The sequence below is a fragment of the Loxodonta africana genome, chromosome 23 (assembly GCF_030014295.1).
Source record: "Loxodonta africana isolate mLoxAfr1 chromosome 23, mLoxAfr1.hap2, whole genome shotgun sequence".
Classification (NCBI taxonomy): domain Eukaryota; kingdom Metazoa; phylum Chordata; class Mammalia; order Proboscidea; family Elephantidae; genus Loxodonta; species Loxodonta africana.
This window is the reverse complement of record NC_087364.1, coordinates 19654698-19678774: the sequence shown is the minus strand read 5'-3', so window position 1 is coordinate 19678774 and position 24077 is coordinate 19654698. Positions and strand designations below refer to the sequence as shown.

General features: G+C 49.5%; 1 protein-coding gene across 1 annotated transcript; it reads left to right on the top strand.

Annotated features, from left to right (window-relative positions):
- The first annotated feature begins 440 nt into the window (after positions 1-440).
- PDX1 (pancreatic and duodenal homeobox 1) lies at positions 441-4694 on the top strand. Its single transcript, XM_064275670.1, has 2 exons — positions 441-837; positions 4249-4694. The coding sequence occupies exons 1-2, from the start codon at positions 441-443 to the stop codon at positions 4692-4694; spliced, it is 843 nt and encodes a 280-aa protein (XP_064131740.1).
- Positions 4695-24077: the final 19383 nt, after the last annotated feature.

Sequence of the window (24077 nt, the reverse complement as noted above, 5' to 3'; positions counted from 1 at the left end):
GACTCCATGGCACATAACAACAACATCATTACCAAACATACCAAGAAAATAGAAAAGCTTAAAGCATGTTGAAAGTCTTTTTCTATAAATGATTTTTTTTTTAAGCCTTCACATTTTCTCGAGCGCCCCACTTGGGAGAGCCCTACCAGCTGCGCACACAGGCTAGTGCAGCAAACTCATCTGAGGGGGGAAATGGAAATAAATGCAGGTGCTCGCAGGTCCCTGGGCGTCGCTTCTTAAAGCGGTCGGCAGGCCAATGATGGCCCCAGGCTGCGCCACGTGGGGCACCGGGGAGCCTATGGCGCGGGGGCCGGACCGCGGGTTACCGTGGAGAGCCGTGCGGAGCTGTCAAAGCGAGCAGGGTGGCGCCGGGAGCGGGAGCGCCGCACAGCGCTGAGTCCCTGGCTCCAGCTCCCTGGTCCCAGCCCTGGGCCACAGCCATGAACGGCGAGGAGCAGTACTACGCGGCTCCGCAGCTCTACAAGGACCAGTGCGCGTTCCAGCGCGGGCCGGCGCCAGAGTTCCGCGCTAGCCCGCCCGCGTGCCTGTACATGGGCCGCCAGCCCCAGCCGCCGCCATTCACCAGCGCCCTGGGCGCGCTGGAGCAGGGCAGCCCTCCAGACATCTCCCCGTACGAGGTGCCCCCGCTCGCCGACTCCCCGGCCGCGGCGCTCCTCCACCACCACCTCCCCGCGCCTCTAGCGCTCGCCCAGCCGCCTGCCGGGCACTTCGCTGACTGCGCGGAGCCGGGCGTCCTGGAGGAGCCGGGGCGCGGCCAGCTGCCTTTCCCGTGGATGAAGTCCACCAAGGCACACTCGTGGAAAGGCCAGTGGGCAGGTAAGGCCACCTCCTGCCGGTTCTCCGCTCCACTCGGGGCCCGGCTGCACAGACCTCCAAGCGCTCGCGGGGGCCACTCTTCTTCCCCGTCTCTTCCACCGGGATGCCCTGGGGTCGAACTAAACCACACCAGGACTCCGAAAAGGCCAGCCTGCCCCGCAGGCGTTTCTGAGCCCGGCTGGTTTCTGGCTTGAACACTAAGCCCATCTCCACCGCAGAGCCCACACGACCCTGGCGCCGGCCTAGAGAGGCGAGGCCCGGCCCGCTCAGCGCTTGGACCAGGGGATCTTCGGCGAGCAGGGATCCCCCAGCCCAAGGCTCCCCACGTGGGCGTCGATGGAGCGGCCTGAGCGCCGCTGCTCCTGGTGGACGAGCAGGCGTTTTCGGGGCCGCCTGGTAAGATGTGGGCAGGCCAGGCAGGAAGCCTGCACTCAGGCCAGTAGAGGCTCCCGGTGCCTGGCTTGGGGTCGGGGTCAGGGAAAGGCCGAAGGCCTGCGCTCACCTGTGTAGCCGGCGAGGCGTTGGCGTTTCTGATCCCTTTGGCTAACCAAAGCGGCCACAGGCCTCCCTTCACTGGCCCCGGCTCAGAGGTGCAGCCCGGGTGCGCGCGGCCTGGGCGCCGGCGGTCCCAGGCCTCTCCCCATGCCGAAGGCCCAGGCACCAGCGCGGCCCTGGCCTTCCCTGCTCAAGCCGGCGGTGAGTCCCAGAGCGGCCTGTGCAGCCGCCGCCGCTGCCACACAATGTTATCGCTTCCGCGCCTCTGCCACTTCTGGTCACACCTGCACTGCAAATAGTGAAGTTTGCGTTTCCTTCCAACTGACGGTCAGGGGCAGGAGAAGGAGGCTCGAGAGGGCGCCCCCGAGGCCTCTGCGCCCTGGCTGCAGGGCTGGCACGGGGTCCGGCTTGCCCAGGGCCCAGGCCTCGTCCTCCTCTGGCGCTTCCTCCTATGGCTGAGTGCTAGGCGGCGGCGGGCCTCAGATGCCTGGGGCAGCGTCCGCACCCGGCTGCCCTTGCGCCCTCCCGCCCCTGGCGCGCGGCCGGGTGGCTTCTCCTGGGCCTCCCTCCCCCCCACCACCCGTCCCCCACCCCCGGGGCTCCCTCTCTACCGCTCCGGGCCAGCGTTCCCTGCCTCCCGGCTCCCTGCAGGCCCCGGGATTCCTTCTGAAGAAGGCGAGGAAGGAAGGCCTGCAAGAGGCCTTCTGAGGGTATAGCTTCCCTGCCACCCCTAAAAGGGTGTCCCCCTTCTCCGGTGGAGCTTGGGATCTGGCAGACCGAGGAGCCAGGAAGTAAAACCTGGAGGAAAACAGCAGCCTTCCCCGGGCCGGAGGGTGGGAAGACCCAGGAAGTGTAGCCCCTGGACTTGGGAGTCAGATGGAGAGGTCTTGGTTGTGACCCTCTGAAATCATGCCTCCCTGTCCTGGGACAAGTTCGCGGCGGCCCCTGAGGCCCCCCGCTGTTCTCCCGGGAACCTTCCAAAGAGTCAGACTGCCAGCCTGTGCCCAGTGGGGTTTCAGGCCCTGGGAAAAGCAAGTTACTAAAGGGCCTCCTGAAAAGAACTCATTATTCACAGCAGGAACATGACTGCCTTAGGGACTTCCGGAAACCTCGTCCTCTGCCAGCTGCCTCCCGCCTCAACCCGCCGGCAGCGGGCACCTAAGCTGCCTCCGCCGGAGCCCCAGAGAAGGCCCAGGCTCAACCCCCTGACGCCTCTCCTCCCAGCGCACCGCCACCATCCTGGCTCAGGTGTCCCAGCGTAGTGGGCCCGGAGCAACCTCCAGCAAAGCCTCCGCAAGACCCTCAGCCAAGGGCGAGAGGCCGAGGGGTTGTGGGTGACATTTAAGAATTGTGGAGGGCCTTTTTAATTGTCCTTGTAAAGCACCCTCACTTCTCTTTCAAGGCCGGGGAAGGCCTGAAGTGTAAAACTCCGAGACGCCCCCTCGGGCAGGCGCAGAACTTCTCGGCTGACTCAGTCCCGGCCCTCCCCTCGGCCTGGGAAACCCCAGAGAGCTCCATCTCTCCCGCCCACCCACCCCCACACACACACACACCGCCACAAACACATTCTGGGCGCTTCTCCCGGCTTTGGCAGCAGCCGCAGAAAACTGTGCCCCAGCCTCGCCCTGGGACAAGCGGCTTCAGCCTCTTCCTGGAGGTTGGGCGGAACTTGCTGCGCCTGCGACCCCAGCCAGAGAGCACAGAACCGAAAAGGTCGGAATCTTGGGAAGCGCAGATACCCGAGTGTGGGGCGCTGGTCTCCGGGCCAGGCCGCGCAGTGGCTTCTCCCAGGCGCGGGACCCCTGCGCCCTCGGCGGCGTGTTTCTGCACCAGCCCTCGGGCTCCCCGCTCCGCAGCGGATTTGGCCCCCGCGCTTCCCTGGTCTCTGCCGGCGGTTTAAACCCGAACATGGCGGCCTGGTCCCGCGAAACAAGAACTTTCCCCGGGCCCAAAGCTGTATCCCCTTCTCCCCGCCCGCAGGGAGGGGCCCGGCGGAGGTTCAAAGACAGTTATAGAAAATATACTTTACTAGTTTTCGGAAAGGGGCTAATTCTAACAGTATTAACTATATCCAAAAAAAAAAAAAAACCATTGCCATCAAATCGATTCCAATCATAGCGACCCTATAGGACAAAGTAGAACAGTCCCCACAGGGTTTCCCAGGCTGTAAACCTTTAAGGAAGCCGACTGCCACATCTTTCTCCCACAGAACAGCTGGTGGGTTCCAATTGCCGACCTTTTGGTTAACAGCTGAGCGCTTAGCCACTGCGCCACCAGGGCTCCTTGATAACTATGTAGAGAGATAATATACGATCAGATATAACAATAACGGTATAACCTGTATTCGTGCGAATTGCACCCATTTGCGGGTCGTGAAATCAACTTAGAGTTGACACCAGCATTTTTTAAGGAATGGTTAAACAATGGGGAGAAAAATTAGCGCCGTACGTGGCCGAGTTTGGTTTTCTGTCTTGAAATTTTTTGTGTCAGTTATGTATGAACCAGGTAATGATCCGCATTCAGAAAAGCTGTTGTTGTTTTTTAACCCCTATTAACAACAGTTATCTTTATGGAATGAAGTGGTTTTACAGAGATCTATTGTGCGCGTTTCAGTCAGCCCAAGAATCGGCTAAGTGGACTCATTCAAAAGCCAGTCGCCCGCTCACGGAAATGGCCAGAGCAGCTTTGGCCTCCACGCAGAAGTACCTTCTCCCGGGCAAGAGCTGCGGGCATGCAGCCTCCGGGTAAACCTCTCTGAGGCCGCGGCCAGGCTGCGCACGCCCAAGCTGTGAGGCCTGGAGGTCGGGTGGCCTGGGCTCCTTGGGCTCGGAGCTGAGGGGTTGTGCTGCATAGGGCGGGATTGGGCAGGAGGGGCCGGGGCCCGAGGGCCACTCTCACGCGCTGTGTCACCCGCAGGCGGCGCCTACGCGACGGAGCCGGAGGAGAACAAGCGGACACGCACGGCTTACACGCGCGCGCAGCTGCTGGAGCTGGAGAAGGAGTTTCTATTCAACAAGTACATCTCGCGACCGCGCCGGGTGGAGCTGGCTGTCATGCTGAACTTGACCGAGAGACACATCAAGATCTGGTTCCAAAACCGCCGCATGAAGTGGAAAAAGGAGGAGGACAAGAAACGTGGCAGCGGGGCGGCGACCGGGGGCAGCGGGGGCGCAGAGCCGGAGCAGGACTGTGCGGTGACCTCGGGCGAGGAGCTGCTGGCGCTGCCGCCGCAGCCGCCCCCCGGGGGCGCCGTGCCTCCCACTGCCCCTGCCGCCTCCCGAGAGGGCCGTCTGCCTCCCGGCCTGAGCGCGTCACCGCAGCCCTCGAACGTCGCGCCCCGGAGGCCGCAGGAGCCCCGATGAGAGGCGACAGGAACCCCTGCCGGGTGGCCTTGACCACTCGCGGACGAAGGGGGGGCTTAGGACCCCAATGTGGGCGACCCGCCCTGGCCGCTCCATGGGGCGTAAGCTGCAGAACCTACTCCAGACCGGAGGGGAGAACCCGCGCTGCCAGGCGCGTGCACCAAAGGGAGCTCCGCGGAGAGACGCTGGCTGACCTGTGGGAAAAAGAAGTGTTTTCGGAAAGACCCGGGGGCCTTTCTGCTGATATTGTTGGAACGGCGACGTTTGCTGCTGTTGCGCACGTCCTTCCCTGCCTCCAGCACTCAGCTGGTGGTTCCAGTGGGAACCACCACTGGAAACTATTTAGAGAAGCCGGTTCTCCAAACCACAACCGAAACTGTACAAATTTGAACGCTCCCATCCCCACAGACCACCACACAGACAACAGAGGAGAGCTGGACCGAGTGCTTTAATCTGTCCAGGAACAGCCATTCTTACCCAGCATTCCACTTTGCTTTTAAAACTGATTGTAAAGAGACGGCTGTGGTTTCAAAGATCCAGTGAAATCTATGCCCGTGTCATAATAATTTCTATTTCTCCTCCTCTTCTTTTTCTTTCCTCCTCGTCCTTCTTTCAAAAATCCTTTTACCATAGCCACACACTTCACTAACGCACCTCCTTCACCCCACACCCCTTCCCTGTTAAGCTGAAGCCTTGCAGAGCTGGCTGAGCCCCGGCGGGCCTCTGTTGGTCCTAAGAGGCTGGAGAGGCCAAGCAGAGAGGGACCTGGGGGAGAAAAGCGAAACCCTGAAACCGAAGATACATGGAGCTCGGTATTCCAGAAGTGGCTTTAGTTCCTGGTCTCGGGCTAGCGGGGAGAGCGTAGTGATACGGCGCGCTTGGCTACCGGTATTTACACATCCAGGACGATTGCGCGGCGTCTTCAGAAATTACGAAAGCGTCTGTGGTTGAGAGTTTGGAAAACTGGTGATTTTATTTAAGGTTCTATCTAGCAACTCTTTATGAACAGGTCTGGGGTTTCCAGGTCGGTTCCTCGTTCCAGAGTCTAGGCCTTGTGTTCAGATGTTTGTGGAAAACTCTTAATAAAAACGAATGACATCGAAAGGGATTAATCGATCCCACTCATTTTGTTCGTAACGTTTTCAGCGGTGCGAGGACTCCATTTCCTTTTTAAAAATTAAATCAGGTTTTATACTTCGGTGCTAACCAAGGGAAACGTAATTAAGAAACACCGCACTTGGATTTTGGGTTGGGCAGCGTATGGTGGGTGGGTCGCATCTCCAGATGAGTTTCTTGGGCTCTATAGCCGGGAGACGTCAGGAGTTCGGAGTGCCCACAGGCTAGAGCTGAAGGGGCGCAGGGCAGAGAGCCTCCACTTTCTTCCTATAGTGGCAGTCCCAGGTGAGGGGGCCTTTTCTGAAGGAAGTGTTCCTTTGGATGAGTTTCCACCCTTTCAACCCCAGAGCCAAGAGTGTTCTGGGTTAGGGGCAAAGAGGTCTGGGCTTTTGGGGCTTCCGACGCCGACGCCGGGGGCCACCCTGGCTTTTTCCCGGCGCCTCCTGGCCGGGAGCCCCAGCCGGATTGTGCACCTGAAGGCGCCTCGGGAGAGCCCCCATCGCCCCGGGCCATTGACTAGCTCCCAGAGGTCTGCTTGTAGTTTCTTTTGCAAAGAGACACACAAGGCATTTCTTTGGCCAGGGAAATCGAGTCATAAGGTCCTTCGGAAGGAAAGAAGATCCCGTGGATCAGAAAAGAGCGTTGTCTCATCAGAGAGACTGCTCACGGGTGAGGCGGCTCCCTGCCTTGGCAGCCTCTCCACACTGGCCAGGGCTCCGGAGTCTGGCAAATCTGGGTTCGAACCCCGAGTCCCTCAAATACTGCTTCATGACCCTGATAAAATTATTCAACCTCCGTGCCTCAGTTTCCTGGTCTGTAAAGTGGAGATAAATACTATCCCCAGAGAGTTGCTGGGAAATGTAAACCAAAGAATGCCCGTACAGTGCTTGCCTGTACAGTGCTGAGCTCAGTCTCTAGAAAATAATCATACCTCCACAAATATTAGCTATTGTTTTTGGTGACTATCATATTATTATGAGCCCTGGTGGCGCAGTGGTTAAGAGCTCGGCTGCTAACCAAAGATCTGAGGTTTGTACTCACCCTAGACGCTAGGGGAGAATCCGGGCTTCCAGGCGCGTGTGCCAATGGGAGTGCCGCGGGGAGGAAGAAGCTTCCATAAAGATCACAGCTTTGGAAACTCTATGGGGCAGTTCTACTCTGTCCTACAGGGTCACTATGAGTTGGAATCGACTCGACGGCCATGGGGTTTTTTTGTTTTGTTTTGTTTTATTATTTTCCGAAGCAGCCGGGAACTTGCTGCATCCGAGCGTCCCTGGGTCTCGCGCTGTCACTGTTCATCTCATTCTTGTTCATACAACTACTGATCTTTCCCGAGTGCTTCCTAGTTTTGCAAGGCCTTTCCTCATATATAAACTCCTGTGACCGGCAACCTTGACCAGGTAGGTATGAATGTCCCCATCTTACGGGGCAGGGGGGAGGAAAGTTGGTGCCGAGGGGCGGGGAAGAAGACTTGCTGGGGTTCACTGCCCAGTAGGTGGAGGGGCGGAGACTTGTCCAGCGGCTCTGGGTGCCCTGGGTCCTCTGAAGCATCTGAGGTTTCCAGGACCACACGCTGTATCCGCCGCCCTCTCCGAGGATCCTGTTTGCAATGTCGCGCGCTCTGGCCTGGAGCTGTGAGTTCACCATGCGGGTTCAAGGGCTGGCGACGGACGGGGAAGAGGCGCGGGCCGCCCGGGTCCCGGCTTCCTGCAGTAGAGAGCACTAGGGCAGACTCGGCCTGGGATGTGACCTCCACCTGGCCAGGGTGGCGGGCATTGCCGAAAGCGCGAATCCGCCAGCGATCCGGTCCCAGCGGAGAACTGGGAAACCCAGAGAGTGTGCGTCCAGCAGACAGCGCAGGCCTTAGAGCCTCGCCTTCCTAAACTTGAATTCCGGCCCTCCCTGCCCATGCGTGGCCTTGGGCAAAGCACTGAACCCTCCGTTGCTGCATCCGTAAAAAGGGATCATAATGAGGATTCAATGAGCTAAAAAAATCTTTGGAGACTTTGGGACTGGGCCTGGCACGGAGTGGCCACGACGCGTGGTGGGGATGATGGAGGTGATGGCGTCCTTGTTGCCAGCAGAGGCTGGCCTTCCAGAGAAGCTCAGGGAGTCGGGCGAGAGTGAAACCGGCTAGCCAGACCCGCTTAGAAGCGAGTAAGAGGAATGAGCTCCCCGCGTGGCGGATGAAGGGCGGGAGGGACGGAGGATCCCTCTGGTCGCGCCAACTGGGTCAGACCCTTATATGGAGACCTGCCAGGGATTCAACGTGTGAACTTCGGACCCTGGATGGCCATCCTAGCCACCTGGTCCATGCGCGCGAATCCTGGGAGCTCCAAGACCGAGCCCACGAGCGCCTGCCTCCCGGGCGAGAAGGCTGTGAGAAGAGCTACCTGGAGGGGGAAGCCCAGGCAGCCAGGACCTCGGGAAGAGCCTCTTTCTGCAAATGTAGTCCCTCCACTCTCACACGACAACCAGAGCCCAGCAGCCTGCAAAGGCTCTCAGAGCCCGTGGCCTTTGCGTGGTAGGAGAGCAGGTTCCAAGTGGCCGCGCCAACGGTGTGCTCCAGGGCGCTCAGGCTCGGCTTGGGCGGCGCGGCTCTGCTCGCCTGCGCCTTCAAGCCCTCCTCCATTCCCCCGAGATCCTTGGAGCTGGAGCCACAAACCCCGCCACTCCTCCCGGAATCTTTGAGCCTGAAGTGAGGTAAGTCTGTGCAGTTCGTGGAGCCGGACGCTGATGCACGTGCCAAGACTGACCCCAGCTCTCCGACTGACCCCAGCTCTCCGACTGACCCCAGCTCTCCTTGTGCTCCCCACCCTCTGCGACCCCCAGAGCTGCTTCTTACTTCCCTCCTTCCTTCCCTCCTTCTGCCCTCCTTCCCCCTTCCTTCCTTCTTTCCTTCTTCCTTCCCTCCCTCCCTTCCTCCCTTCCCCTTCCTTCCTTCCTTCCTTCCTTCCCTCCTTCCTTCCTTCCTTCCCTCCTTCCCTCCTTCCTTACTTCCCCCTTCCTTCTTTCCTTCTTCCTTCCCTCCCTCCCTTCCTCCCTCCCCCTTCCTTCCCTCCCTCCTTCCTTACTTCCTTCCCTCCTTCCTTCCTTCTCTCTTCCTTCCTTCCTTCCCTCCTTTCTTTCTTCCTTTCCTCCCTTCTTCCCTCCTTCCTTTCTTCCTTCCCTCCCTTCTTCCCTCCTCTCCCTCCCTCCTCCTCCCTCCCTCCCTCTCTCTCTCTTTTCTTTCTTTCCCTCCACCCACCCACCGACCCACCACCTCAGAGTCCCTGGGTAGCTCCTATAGCTAAGCTGGCAGCCACTAACCAGAAAGTTAGAGGTGCAAGTCCACCCAGAAGCACCTTGAAGAAAGCATGGCCTTCTGCTTCCAAAAGGTGCAGCCCTGAAAACCCCATGTGTTCTACTCTGACACATGGGGTCACCATCAGTCGGAATCTAGTGCACAGCAACTGGTTTGGGTTTTACTTATTTGTCCGTCTGGTGATTAGGAAAATCCAGCACTGCTTCCTCACCAGGCACACTCTTAGGCAGAAGCCACTGAGAGAGTGGGAGCTGGGGTGCAGGACCTGGGAGGAGCACCTCTGTTAGTGGGTGGGGACCCAGCTCTGGGACTCCTAGTGAGTATCCCTGAAGTCCCTTCCTTTCCGGACCTGCACTGGGGACACATAAGGCTGTTTTAGTATCATGCCAAAAATCATTCACAGGGAAACATACAAAAACCTCCTTCTTTCCTTCCAGGATGTATTTCTTCCTGTAGGTTTGGTAACACATTTTCTCGGAGTTCTCACCTTGAAGGCTAAATGTATACCACACAATAACAATGTTTGAGAGTTGGTTGTTTCAGCCCGTGTCTATTGCCTTTAATAGGCTTAATGTCTGTAATTCACTTGTGCCCTTCCCTCTGGGACTGGCCACTGTGCATTGCCTTAAACGCATTCAGCAGCATTTATTGGGCTCTTACTGTGTGCCGGGCACTGCCTGAGACCTCTTTACTGTCTTAGCTCTGGACGCTCACAGTTTTAAAAAGTTGCATCACCTCCCCCCTCATTGATTATTGGTGAATTTACCAGAGTAAACGGGACTCCTTCAGATTCCCCGGATTTCTCTGTTAGAACAGCAAGGGCTGTTTTTATTTTGCAAATTGATTTTGGCCCCATTCCTCTAGCACTGTCTCCTCTCTTGCCCCTTCTTCAACTAATTCAGTTCACCAATTTAAGTCTGAAGGAAATCTGAGTAATGCACTGTCCCTCAGGTTTGTGAATCTGTCTCCCCTAACATTCCCACCCCCATTCATTCTCATCCTCTCTCTCCCTCTCCCTCCCAGTAGGGCTGTGTGTCACATTAGGCATGGCGTGTGTCTCAGTGTGAGTCTCTGTCTTTGTACGTCTTGGTATACTTGTGCGGACTATATATGTTTGGGTGCATGTGTTTGGTGTGTTGCTTGTGTGGATTGCAATGGTAACAATGATCACTGCACCTGGGGAGTAGGGACCTACCTATATATTCTCTTCTGTCCACTCAGCACAGCCAACTCCCAGGCAGCCGATGATATTACTGCTGAGGAAAACTGTCCACTCAGGTAGCTGTCTCAATTCTTTGTGTAGACGCAATCAAAAAAAATAAATATTATACTTTAGATGAAGGTTTACAGAACAAACTAGTTGCTCATTAAACAGTCAGTACACACATTGTTCTATGACATTGGTTAACAACCCCACAACATGTCGACACTCTCCCTTCTCAACCTTGGGTTCCCTATTACCAGCTTTCCTGTCCCTTCCTGCCTCCTAGTCTCTGCCCCTGGGCTGGTGCGCCCCCTTAGTCTCATTTGTTTTATGGGCCTGTCAAATCTGTGCCTAAAGTGTGAACCTCAGGAGTGACTTCATTACTGAGCTGAAAGGGTAATCCAAGGGCATACTCTCAGGTTTTCTCCAGTCTCTGTCAGGCCAGCAAGTCTGGTCTTTCTTTTTGAGTTAGAATTTTGTCCTACATTTTTCTCCAGCTCTGCCTGGGACCCTCTATTGTGATCCCTGCCAGGGCAGTCAGTGGTGGTAGCCAGGCACCATCTAGTTGTGCTGGACTCAGTCTGGTGGAGGCCGTGGTAGATGTGGTCCATTAGTCCTTTGGACTAATCTTCCCATTTTATCTTTAGTTTTCTTCATTCTTCATTGCTCCCAAAGGGGTGAGACAGTGGAGTATATTAGATGGCTGCTCACAGGCTTTTAAGACCTCAGATACTACTCACTAGAGTGTAGAACGTTTTCTTTAAAACAATGTTATGCCAATTGAGCTAGATGTTCCCCAAGACCAGAATCCCCACAGCCTTTGGCCCAGCAATTCATTCCCTCAGGGAGTTTGGATGTGTCTATGGAGCTTCCATGACCTTGCCTTGTACAAGCTGTGCTGGCTTCCCCAGTATCGTGTACTGGTAGACTCAATTTTTGAAGGTAGGAAGAGCTGTCTTTAGAAGAAAAGAACACAGGGTTGGTTGGAATTTTGGTAGAAGCTAACTGATTAAAAGTACTGCTGTAGGGAATTTAAAATTCTTTTCTTTGCTAATAAAACATTTCACAGCTAAGGTCTTTCATGATTTCCACAGCTTCACCCATAGCCCTTCTGAAAATGAAGTGATTCAAGGGATCAGAAGAAGGAAGTTTTGAGTTGACATTGAATCAAATTTTACTCAAACTGACCTTGAGAAACTAGGCATGGGAGCAATAAACCTTAGGGGAAACTGAGTCAAAGTGGCAGGAAGCAGAAAGGCCTCCCTGCAAAGTACTGAGAGTGACCCAGCCTCACAGCTATGAGCCCGCCTACAGGATTTGCTGCTGGATCTGCACAGTTTCTCTCCTCCGTCAGTCTGTCCACTGTGATGACTTCTGTGTTGCTGTGATGCTGGAAGCTATGCCACTGGCATTTCAAATACCAGCAGGGCCACCCACAGTGGCCAGGTTTCAGTGGAGCTTCTAGCTAAGCCAGACTAGGAAGAAAGACCTGGAGATCGGCTTCTAAAAACTAGCCAGTGAAAACCCTTTGATCACAACAGAACGTTGTCCGAGAGACTGCTGAAAGATGAGCCCCTTCGGCTGGAGGTCACTCAGAATACACAGTGGCCAAAGCAACGGACTTGAGCACACCACTGGTCATGGGGATGGCATGGAACCAGGCAGCATTTTGCTCTCTTGTGCATGGGGTCGCCATGAGTCAGAGCAACTAGCAACAACGATAGTGCACAAATTGAGCTGAGGAAAAGGATCTACAAGTCCTGTGGCTAGCAAGAGAAGGTCAAGCTCTGCAAGCGGTGACTACAAGTAGCTATTTTAAGAGTGAAAATGACTGGCTGATACGTATCTTTTGGGCTACGTGGTGATAACCCATCTATGCCAGGTTCCCATAGTAAGTACACTATACTTCCGTATCTCTGAGATGAACTGAGCATGATAAAACTCTTCCTATTTTTTCACAAAATTATTTTGAAAACATCCTCTTTTCTCTATAAACTGGACGTCATGGCTTTTGAAAATATAGATAGCTCTAAGCCGAAGTCATGTTTCATAATTCAACTTCAAGGTGAATTGCTTGAAGCCTTTCCCTAAACGCAGAGCACATGGAGAGCTAAAATATACATCATCAGCGTGTTCCAAGATGCTTGTCTGTAATTTAAATGTGCGTTATGGAATACCCAGAACTCTCACTGTAGTGATAATTACATGTGTAAAAATTGTAACAAGATTTTTGCTGTGAGTAATTTGTATCATTTGATTAAGTTCTGTCTATTCTTTTCCTGAATTCTCAATTAGCTTGATTTCCAAAGGAATGTGGTTTTGAAAAATCATTTCTCTTATCTATACATGCTCCAAAAACTTCAGAAATTTCCCTCTTCTAGATATGCCTGGAAATATTGCCAATTTGACATTGGCATAGCACATGGAGCCCTGGGGGCCCAATGGTTAAGCACTCAGCTGCTAACTGAAAGGTCAGGTATTTGAACCCACCAGCCTCTCCACAGGAGACAGACCTGGTGATCTGCTCCTGTAAAGATTACAGCCAAGACAACCATATGGGACAGTTCTGCTCTGTCATAGGGGGTCGTCATGAGTCAGAATCAACTTAAAGGCACACAACAACACGATACATGGAGATTATTTCTACTTTAGTAGCTCTTAGAAACCCAACACAATATACAAAATATCACCAGGAATTTTTTTTTAAACTGAAAATGATATACAGTTGGCTTTATTACAATAAATAAGTACATAGCTTAATTTATTCGATATTGAAGGAGTAGTTTTCTAGATGATACGTAGAGTAGATTCCTTTTCCTCTGGAAGCCTGGGCCTTTCCATAGAGGCACGAACAGACTTTGGGTAAAGCACAAGCCATGTTTCATGCCTCCTTCTGCCCCCAGACCCAACAGAGGAGAAAAGGCAGGATCTCTGGCCAAATATGGAAGATAAAAGTGCTTTTTCTCAGCACTCTAGGCAGGGTTTTGCTTCTGGTTCTTGCCCACTGTTTATGGCCCTTCTGAACTCGGGGGAATAACTCAATACCTTTGAGCCCGTTTGTTCATCTGTAAATTAGGGAGAATATCCACCATGTGATTGTTGGGAGGGGAAATAAAATAAGGTATGTGAAGAGTACACGCATGTGAGGTGGAGTCCTTTAAGACAGCACATGGTTCCTCTAGAAGCTGAGAAACTTTCTTTCTTGTCCTACTGGAGCATGAACAGCACTTGCCCAGTGGGGCTCAGAGGAGGCCACACAGTGACACCCACTGGACATATATGTCCTTTCCCCTCCCTCTGATGAGAGCAGCAAGGTCTTATCCTGGCTCTTCACAAGCCAGTGGCCAGGCTGCATAGTCACAGAGTGACAATGTTGCCACACCCTGCTCCACTGCACTAAATCTGAGGTGCAACACAGCAAATCTGCGATGTTATCTCAGGTTGTGCCTGATCCCCAGGTAACCAGAAGGTCATTAGAAAAAGGTACCTATAACTAACTGGATTGCCACATTTCTATCACATCCTTCTGGTCAGGGCCAGAACACTTGTACGCACATGGAAAGTAGCTTTCATTACTGACAATGAGAAGTTGGCCGTATACAACAGGTGAGCAGTCCCTCTGGCTCGAATGTTGCCCGGGCAGAGATGACAACTTTTCCACACACACCCCACTTTGAGTTAGGGGTGAGAGACTTCAGTGGGACAGTTACACGACACACCGCCCTCCCTGACTTCTGGAAGCTACCCTGGTGGATCTAGAGCCTTCCATGCCTCCCTCCCACCTGGCATCTTAGCTGAGGGACAGTGGGAGCCTACCTACTGCCCGTCTCCCTCTGGCCAGGTAGGCCCACTTAGGTAGGCTGTAGGCTTAATGCTATGTGTGCCTCACTGGTATCATAGCTGAGGAGACAAAGAAAACTTCCTCTCCCTATTTGATATCTCAGCCTATGTGACTAATTATCTCTTTCGAACCTTGCTAACACACATCCTACTGCGTCATGCTCTCCTGACATCCTGAGGGGGAGTGGTTAGGCCAGAACTGTATCTTTTTAAGCCAGCTCACAAACATCAGGCCTCAGTGGGGTGAGAGGGGGAGGTGTTCTGAGGCCAAAAATGCCAGTGTGTGGGGGGGGGGGGCAGAAAACCATGGCTGCCTGGCTTGTCCAAAGGGCTGCCTCCTCACAGTCACACCCACCCTACAAAACACATGGGCAAAAGACAGCCACAAAGCCACACTTCAGACAGCACTGGAGCTGAAATTCAACCAGCTTTATATGTGAAATGTACATATTTTAATTAATTTAGGGAGTCTGATGACTGACTGCAGATAGGAAGTTTCTTTACACAATGAAATTTGTTTAGGGGCCCCTAGGCTCCCAAAAAAGGAGCCCTGGTGGCACAGTGGTTCAGCGCTCAGTTGCTAACTGGAAGGTCTGCTTTTCTAACCTGCTAGCTGCTCTGCAGGAGAAAGATGTGGCAGTCTGCTTTCATAAAGATTACAGCCTTGGAAACCCTATGGGGCAGTTCTATTCTGTCCTATAGGGTCGCTATGAGTTGGAAACAACTGGGCAGCAACAGGTAGGCTCCCAAAAATAGGAGATTGTTTCAAGATCTGTTTTCATAAGTCATTCCCATAGAATGTTACACTTTTGGTTAGGTTTGGCTAGGACTAACAGAAGAAGAATATTGAATGTATCATGGACTGCCAGGAAGCAAGGATGATGAGACCTTGTCTCACATACTTTGGACACATTATCAGGAGGGACCAGTCCCTGGAGAAAATCATCATGCTTGGTAAAGTAGAGGGTCAGGGAAAAATAAGAAGACCTTCAAAGAGATGGATTGACACAGTGGCTGCAACAATGGGCTCAAGCATAATAACACCAACAACAGGACCTAACAACAACAACAACAGGACTAATAAACTGAAATGTTGGCTCCGGAGCTACCTGGAACTCAGGCCACTCCTGCGTTTCCATTCTGCTATCCCTAAGTTATAGCCCTCATTCTCACAGTCCAAAATGGCACTCCTACTGCCACACACACTTTCCAAGCAGCAGGAGGGAAGAAACAAGGCAGAACGGTAAGCACCTTTCACTAGGCAGAATGGTGGTCCTGAAAGGTATCCACCCTCTAAACCCTGGAATCTCTGAATGTGTTTCGTTACATGATAAATGGATTTTACAGATGTAACAGGTCATTATTGTTGCTATGTGCCCACAGGTAGATTTTCCACTAATGGTGACTCCATGTGACCGGGTAGAACTGCCCCATAGGATTTTCTAGGCTGTAATCTTCACAGGAGCAGAGACCGTCAGATCTTTGTTTCTCGGAGCTGCTGGGTGGGTTTGAACCATCAACCTTTCAGTTAGCAGCCAAGCACTTAACTGTTGCACCACCAGGGCCCCTTATAATTAGGTTCCAAAAAAAAAAAAACCTGTTGCAGTCCAGTTGATTCCGACTCCTAGTTAAAACAAAAAAAAATTTTTTTTGTTTTAACTACAAAATAACGAGATTATCTTGATGGGCCCAGTCTAACCCCACAAACCCAGAAAAGCAGAGAATTTTCTCTAGTTGGAGCCACAGAGATTCAGGAGAAGAAAAGTTGGAGAAATTCTAAGCAAGAAAAAGATTCAAGGAGCTGTTGCTGGCTCTGAAATGTAGGGACAAGTACCAGAGAGAACACTCTAGGAGCTTAGGATAGCCCACAGCAAAGCAGGGGCTTCACCTCTACAATCACAAGGAACTGAATTTTGCCAACAACCCGAGTGAGCTGGGAAGTAGATTCTTCCCAGAGCCTTCCCATAAGAGCCCAACTTGCTAACACCTTAATTTTGACTTTGTAAAACCCAGAGCAGAGAAACCAGCTGAGCCAACCTAACTTTTGACCTATAGAAACTGTAAGATAATTGTGTGTTGTTTCGAGAGGCTAAATTAGTGGTAATTTCTTATCACAGCCATAGGAACCAAATATAGTCCTCTTCACTTTAATGACACTTCCAGGAAGTTACTCACAGTACTCCTGCTTATACCTCATTAGCCAGACTTGGTCACAGGAAAACACTAGCCACACAGAAGGCTGGGAAATGTAGTCTTTATTCTGGGTGGCCCTTTGTTTAATTAAAAATTGGAGCACGACATTAAAGGAAGAAGGGCAAAATGGATATTGGGGATAACCAGCAGTCTCTACCAGTGTCTTCAAGGTTGGTATAAAAAAGTTGCCATCAACTTGGCATTTTCTGCAAAACCTCAGATGAAAACAATGCTCATTGTTACACAATAGCCCATATATAAAGCCTGTGTCCTGGAGTTTAGTGCTAGAAGGAAGTTTGTTCAGACAAACTTGTAAGCTTGCTTTCATCAAACAATGACCACTATACAGCCCATTGTTTACCTCACCTATCAGAAAGCTCAGAATGAAAATTGGTGTTCAGTTAGGACTCAACTCTGTATCTCATGCTAGCGTAGCACACTGAGGAAGGCTGAGAGTTTTCAGTAGGAAACTTGGCTTCCAGGTCTGTGTTCTCCATTCATCACCCTTCTGAATTGCGACAAATGACTTTGTATCTTTAGCCTCTGCTTTCTCATTAGTAAATTGGGGACAATACCCACCTTATGGAGTCCCTGAGTGGTGAAAATGGTTAATGTGCTAGGCTGCTAGCCAAAGGATTGAGGGTTCGAGTCCACCCACAGGTGCCTCAGAAGAAAGACCTGCCATCTAAAAAATCAGCGACTGAAAACTCCATGGAGCACAGTTTTACTGCGACACACGTAGGGTCGCCATGAGTTAGGGTTGTCATGAGTAGGGATCGACTCAATGGCAGCTGGTTGCCCACCTCATAGAATTGTTGCAAGGGTTAAATAAAGTGTGTGAAAGGTACCCTTTGAATATGAAAAAGAATCCTAACTATTAGGTAACATTGGGTTTCCCTTCCTTTAAATCAGTGTTTTCAAAAAATCCATTGCAACCTATTCATAATTCATAAAATCAATTTAGTGAGTTGCTATCAGCCTTTTAAAAAATTAAATAAAGCAGAATAGAAAATCTCAGAGTGCATTATGCATGGAAAGGATAAGGATCTCTTCATGAAACTTTTTTCGGTTATATGTGTATATGTCTAGCAAGTCATAATATAAAATATACTTCTACTTTGATGGCCATACAAAGTTTTGAAAATGCTTCTCTGAATGGTGTGCGATCTTTATCTATTTTAAACCATTTTTTGTTTCAAATGTTTTATTTAGTGTGTGCCTTTATTGGAAACCAACTCAAATCTTCTTTGAAGTGAAAAAGTTGGGCTAGAAATGAGAAAGAGAGAACTCATGTCAAATAATTTTCAAACAGATACTTTTCAAACCAGGTAGGATCGCATGATTGTTAAGTTCTTATTTCTTGACATCAAACCCACCCTTCCATACTCTGCGTTGTGAGGCTCGAAACAAAAAAACCAAACCATTTTGTCGAGTCGATTCCGACCCCTAGTAACCCTATAGGACAGAGTAAAACTGCCCCATAGGGTTTCCAAGGAGCGACTGGTGGATTCGAACTGCTGACCGTTCGATTAGCAGCCATTGCTTCGCCACTGCACCACCAGGGCTCCATGAGGCTGGAACTGGGGCTTAAACATTGAAAATTGCATTTCTGCTTTGGCAAGCAGCTACCTGTTAGGCTCTGCCAATCAACAGGGGGCACTAGAGAGAGGCTTTATGGTGTTGGTGAAGAATATTCAACACACCGTGGACTGACAGAAGAACAAACAAGTCAGTCTTAGAAGAAATACAACCACATTGCTCCTTAGAAGCGAGGATGGTGAGACTTCAGCTCACTCACTTTGAGCACGTCGTTAGGAAAAACCAGTTGCTAGGAAAGAGCATCATGTCTGGTAAAGTAGAAGGTCAGCGAAAAAGAGGGAAACTCTCGACGAGGTGGATTGACACAATAGCTGGAACAATGGACTCAAACATACCAATGATGGTGACGATGGTGAAGACTCGGCAACCTTTCATTCTGTTAGACGGAAGGTCACTCTGAGTTGGAGTCAACTCCACGGCCACTGCCAACAAGAGAGGGAGGCTCGAAGGCTGAAGAAGGGAGAAAGGATGAGTGAGAGCCTAGCTCTGTTTCTTTTGGCAGTGGCAGCTTGTTCCAATTTCCAGTTTTTTCAGAATCAGCACCCCCTCAAAGACATCAACAATCTCGCAGATGTCAGCACGAACTGGTTGACACCCCTCCTCAGAGGTCTGAGTCCCAAGTCCATAGGGCACCTCCCCCAGGTTTCTACTGCTTGTTGTTAGGCACCACTGAGTTGGCCCCCGATTCATAGTGACCTTGTGTATAACAGAACAAAATGTTGCCAGGTCTTGCACCATCCTCACAATCTATGCTATGTTTGAGCCCATTGTTACAGCCACTGTGTCAATCCAACAAGCTTCTAAGTTGTAACAATTACAACCTCTTTGTTTTGATACCTCAAGCCTAGGGTTGGCATCTGCTTGTTGCAGTTACTAGCTCCATGGTGCCTTTCTGTTCCCTTTCTGCTTTTCCAGTTTTCCAATACAGATTGACAATTTTTTACCCTGTTAACTGGTGGTGTTTCTGTCTCCTGGCTTGACAATGGACCAGCGTATTACATTTTCAGGATAAAGATGAATCAGTAAGCAGATTTCTAATTTTCTTTTAGCCTCTAAGGCTTCACTGAGCATCTTTTCTTGGCTCCTTGGGAAACCCCAATAGGCTGTTAGTGACCAGTCAAGATAAAACACTCAGTTTACCTGTTGTGTTGTTATTAGGCATGGCGAAGTTGGTTCCGACTCTTAGCAACCCTATGTAAACAGAATGAAACACCGCCAGTTCCTGTGCCATCCCCACAATCGTTGCTATGCTTGAGCCCATTGTTGCAGCCACTGTGTCAAGGATTTCATTTTACTTGGATCCACAATCAACACCCATGGAAGCATCAGTCAAGAAATCAAAAGACGCATTGCATTGGGCAAATCTGCTGCAAAGAACCTTTTAAAGCGTTGAAAAGCAAAGTTGTCACCTTGAAGACTAAGGTGTGCCTGACTCCAGCCAGGTTATTTCCAATCACATCATATACATGTGAAAGCTGGACAATGAATAAGGAAGAACAAAGAAGAATTGACGCCTTTGAATTGTGGTGTTGGTGAAGAATATTGAATATACCACGGACTGCCAAAAGAATGAACAAATCTGTCTCGGAAGAAGTACAACCAGAACGTTCCTTAGAGGCAAGGATGGCAAGACTGTGTCTTATGTACTTTGGATATGTTGTCAGGAGGGATCAGTCCCTGGAGAAGGGCATTACGCTTGGTAAAGTACAGGGTCAACAGAAAAGAGGAAGACCCTCAACGAAGTGGATTAACACAATGGCTGCAACAATGGGCTCAAGCACAACAACAATTGTAAGGATGGCTCTGTTTCGTTCTGTTGTGCATAGGGTCGCTATGAGTCAAAACTGACTTGACAGCACCTAACAACAATAACAACAACTGTGTCAACCCATCTCATTGAGGGTTGTTTTAGTCATCTAGTACTGCTTTAACAGAAACGGCACAAGAGGATGGCTTTAACAAAGAGAAATTTATTCTCTCACAGTCTAATAGGCTACGAGCGCAAATTCAGGGCATCAGCTCCAGGGGAAGGCTTTCTCCCTCTATTGGCTCTGCAGGAAGGTCCTTGTCATCAACCTTCCCTTGGTCTAGGAGCTTCTCCATGCAGGAACCTCATGTCCAAAGGATGCCCTCTGCTCCCAGCATTGCTTTCTTGGTAGTATGAGGTCCCCAACTCTCTGGTTGCTTCCCTTTCCCTTAAGATAAAAGGCGGTGCAGGTCACACCCCAGGGAAACTCCCTTTATACTGTATCACGGATGTGACCTGAGCAAAGAATGTTACATCCCACCCTAATCCTCGTTAACCACAGGCAGAGATATGATTTATAACACATAGGAAAATGACAAAATGGAGGACAACCACATAATACTGGGAATCATGGCCTAACCAAGTTGACACATATTTTGGGGGGGACACAATTCAATCCACAACACGGGTCTTCCTCTATTTTGCTGACCCTCTATTTTACCAAGCATGAGGTTCTGCTCCAGGGACTAGCCCCTCCTGATAACGTCTGAAGTACATGAGACACAGTCTTGTCACATTGCTTCTAAGGGCCATTCTGGCTGTACTTCTTTCAAGACAGATTTGTTTGCTCTTCTGGCAGTCCATGTGTATTCAATATTCTTCACCAGCACCATAATTCAAAGGCATCAATTCTTCTTCAGTATTCCTTCTCATGGTTCAGCTTATCTATATGAAACATATGAGTGCTTAACTTACCCATCTGAGAACTGGCTTTAGAAGTTGAATGGTATTGAAGATGTGTTTTTATACTGCTACGGTGAGATAGATATCTTTTGTCCCCATGGACATGTTATAATGGAACGATGTGGGGAAAATCTGTTTCAATTATTTAAAATATTACATTGCACAAAATTCACATTTTGTTTTATATCAGATGCTTTGGGAATGTACTATTTCTTATGTTGTGCTTATTTTAAAATCATGTACATATAAACACGTTACTTTATACATATCAAATATTTTATAATTAAGAATTTATGGGGAAAACTCAGAATATTAAAATAAGCTCAGTATTATGTGTGGAGTCCATGTTTCTACCCTCTGATGAAAGCCAAATGGCAAGTTTGGAGTTCATATCAAATGCTAACCTTGGCAGCCTCTTTTGCAAATGTAACTCCGTTTCTCCTGGAAGTAAGGAGGCTGCTTTTCCAAGCCAGCCCTGTGGCTGATCTTGGCCGAAAATTTACAAAAGGCATATTTAAAGAAAAGAAATCAGGCACAGTCTGTATTCTTGAATACAGGCACAACTAAGTCTGTATTGATGGGCAAACTCCAGGGCTTCACCTTGAACTTTATTTAACCTTGGAGGCTAAATAAAATCACTTCATACATACTATTTATTTATCCAAGCTGTCACCTCTGGTGCCGCATAACTGTCAGGTCCTCAATCATGAGGAAAATTGGAACAGAGACCAGAGATAGGAACTCAAGACTCGGGGTTTCTTTACTTAGCTCAGCCATTAACTTATAAAGGCGGGCTAAAACCTCATTTTCAGCTATATTATTCTCACCATTTACAAAATGCAGGTACTGTATAGGTAATCAAACAATGCTGATAAAGAATTGGGAGAGGCCTCATCCATGTCATTATCTTCACTCACTCTCTACTGAATATATGAGGGTTTGTGTAATTATAGTTACAAAGCCCATCCCCCAAACTTTAGTTTTTCCATACATAAAAACAGAGATTTTTTTTTCTAAAGAAAATTTATCTTAGTGTGTTTTGTGGCATTTTTTTGTTTCCCTTACTATTGTAGAGATTTTTGTTCTTTTTGTAAAAAGTAGCTTTATAATTTTTTAAAAAAGCTAAAACTATAACCAAATTTAACACAGTGAGCGTCGGCACTCTATGGGACTGCCTTTTTTTTTTTTTCCGGGTCTCAAGTTTTCCGTCTTCGACAGGGTGCAGTCTTACCACTTTTCTATTGTTCATTTTAGTGGAAAATATTTGAGTTTCCTTCTCTGAGAGGTTTCCACCTTACATAAAGTCCGGCTTTCGAAGGTCTTACTGTAGTAGTTAACTCTGGAGAGTAGGATTGGGTATTTCTTTATGTTTTACTTTATGTTCTTCCGCATTTGTATATTTTAACAGTGAGGATGTACTAATTTAAAAAAAATTTTTTTTCATGTCACCTGTCATTATCACTTAGTAGAGGGGTTCCAGTTGATTTAATTTTTTTTCCTTTGAACTTTATGTGGAGAAAAATAAGCGTTATTTAAGAGAACATTAATGAAACCGTTGTTACTTCTCCTACGGAAAGTGCAACAAACGTATTAAGTTAAAACCAGCTCTGCTCTGAGAAGTCTGTAAACCCTTCTTCACCTCATTAATCATTGGCCAACTTGTAGAGAGCTTCAGCAGCCAGAAATAATGGCGTGGGGTCACGCTGCGCAGCACTTGGGAAGGCTGTCAGCTTGAGGATGACCTCAGACCTGGTAGTTCAAGGGCAGTCTGAATGGGAAGAGAAAGGGGAGTCTTCCTGCGACGTGGGGGTGTGGGGATGGTAAGGCTCAGTCTCACTATTTTTTGGCTGTCAGAACCTGGCCAGGGAGGACCAGGGATTGCTGAACAAGTTGCTTTTGTTAGGGAATTATTTACATACTGTAATTTCTTAGTGTTGTTTCCTGGTGTCTACATTCCATAAGCTTGTATGTAACTACTTACTATGTATCAGGCACTGATCCAAATAGAAGCCCTGGTGGCACAGTGGTAGAGTGCTCGGCTGCTAACTGAAAGGTCAGTAGTTCCCACCCACCAGCCATTCTGTGGGAGAAAGGTGAAGCAGTTTGCTTCTGTAAGGATTTACAGCCTTGGAAACTTCATGGGGCAGTTCTAATTTGTACTGCAGGGTGACTCGATGGCAGTGGGGTTTGGATCCAAAATACAGGATCTTTGGCCTCAAGAAGTCCATCATCAAAAGCAAGAATCAGACAAGTAAATAGATACATTATGTTGTTACGTGCCATTGAGTCCATTCCCACTCATGGTGACACCATGTGACAGAGTAGAACTGTCCCATAGGGTCCTCTAAGCTGTAGTCTCTATGGAAAGGAGTCCTGGTGGTGCAGTGGTTAAGCACTCAGCTGCTAACCAAAAGGTTGGTGGTTTGAACCCACCAGTCGCTCTGTGGGAGAAAGATGTGGCAGTCTGCTCCCATAAAGATTACAGCCTTGGAAACCCTATAGGGCAGTTCTACTCTGTTCTCTAGGGGGTAGCTATGAGTTGGAATTGACTAGATGGCAATGAGTTTGGGTTTCTCTGTTTTGTTTTGTTATCTTTATGGAAGCAGATTGCCAGGCCTTTCTCCTTTGGAGCTGCTGGGTAGGTTCAAATGGCCAACTATCGGCAACTAGTTTGGTTTTTTAAAATAAGTGATAGAATGCAGGTTTATACAAAGCACTCAGGGAACACAGGGGAAGGAGCCTGGGGAGTCAGTGAAGTTCTCAAGCTAGACTCTCTGGGTTTGAATCCTTGACTCATTATTTACTAGCTGTGTGGCCTTAGGCAAATTATTTAACTTCTCTGAATAAGTCATTATTAATTATCATTATCTAAGTTCTAAAGAAGAAATTAGTTCTTTGGCACAGAGGTTCAGCGCTTTAAAATGTTTGCAAGTAGTAAAAAAATGACATGAGTCTGGAAACATGTTTTTGTGTGTCATCAATTCCAATGCATAGCGACCCCATATGACAGAGTAGAACTGCCCCACAGGGTTTCCTAGGCTGTAAAATTTATGGAAGCAGATCACTAGGTCTTTCTCCCATTGCAAGTGGTTAGCAGTCGAGCACTTAACCATTGCTCCACCAGGGCTCCTTTGGAAACATCTAGTAAATTCTTACTAGAGGTTTTCACTTTCAATAATACATATTTCTGAATGGTTTGTATTTTTCACAGTGACTTGTTATACCTGTAAGAAAAAGATATATTTAACAAATAAATTAATTGAAGTTTGCAAACATTCTTTCTGAGTCTTTATCTATTCAATGTAATTGTCACTTTTCAAGACCTAAAATGGAAGACCATGTCCCAGTGGGCTGGCTGGGCATAGAAATCACCCCTCTGACAAGGCTCAAGTGTCAAAGGCCTGAGCCATCATCCCT

Excerpts from the sequence above, each read along its gene's own strand:
- PDX1 (XM_064275670.1), top strand. The coding sequence starts at position 441 with ATGAACGGCGAGGAGCAGTACTACGCGGCTCCGCAGCTCTACAAGGAC. Across the intron at positions 838-4,248 it reads GTGGAAAGGCCAGTGGGCAG|GCGGCGCCTACGCGACGGAG; the intron begins GTAAGGCCACCT and ends TGTCACCCGCAG.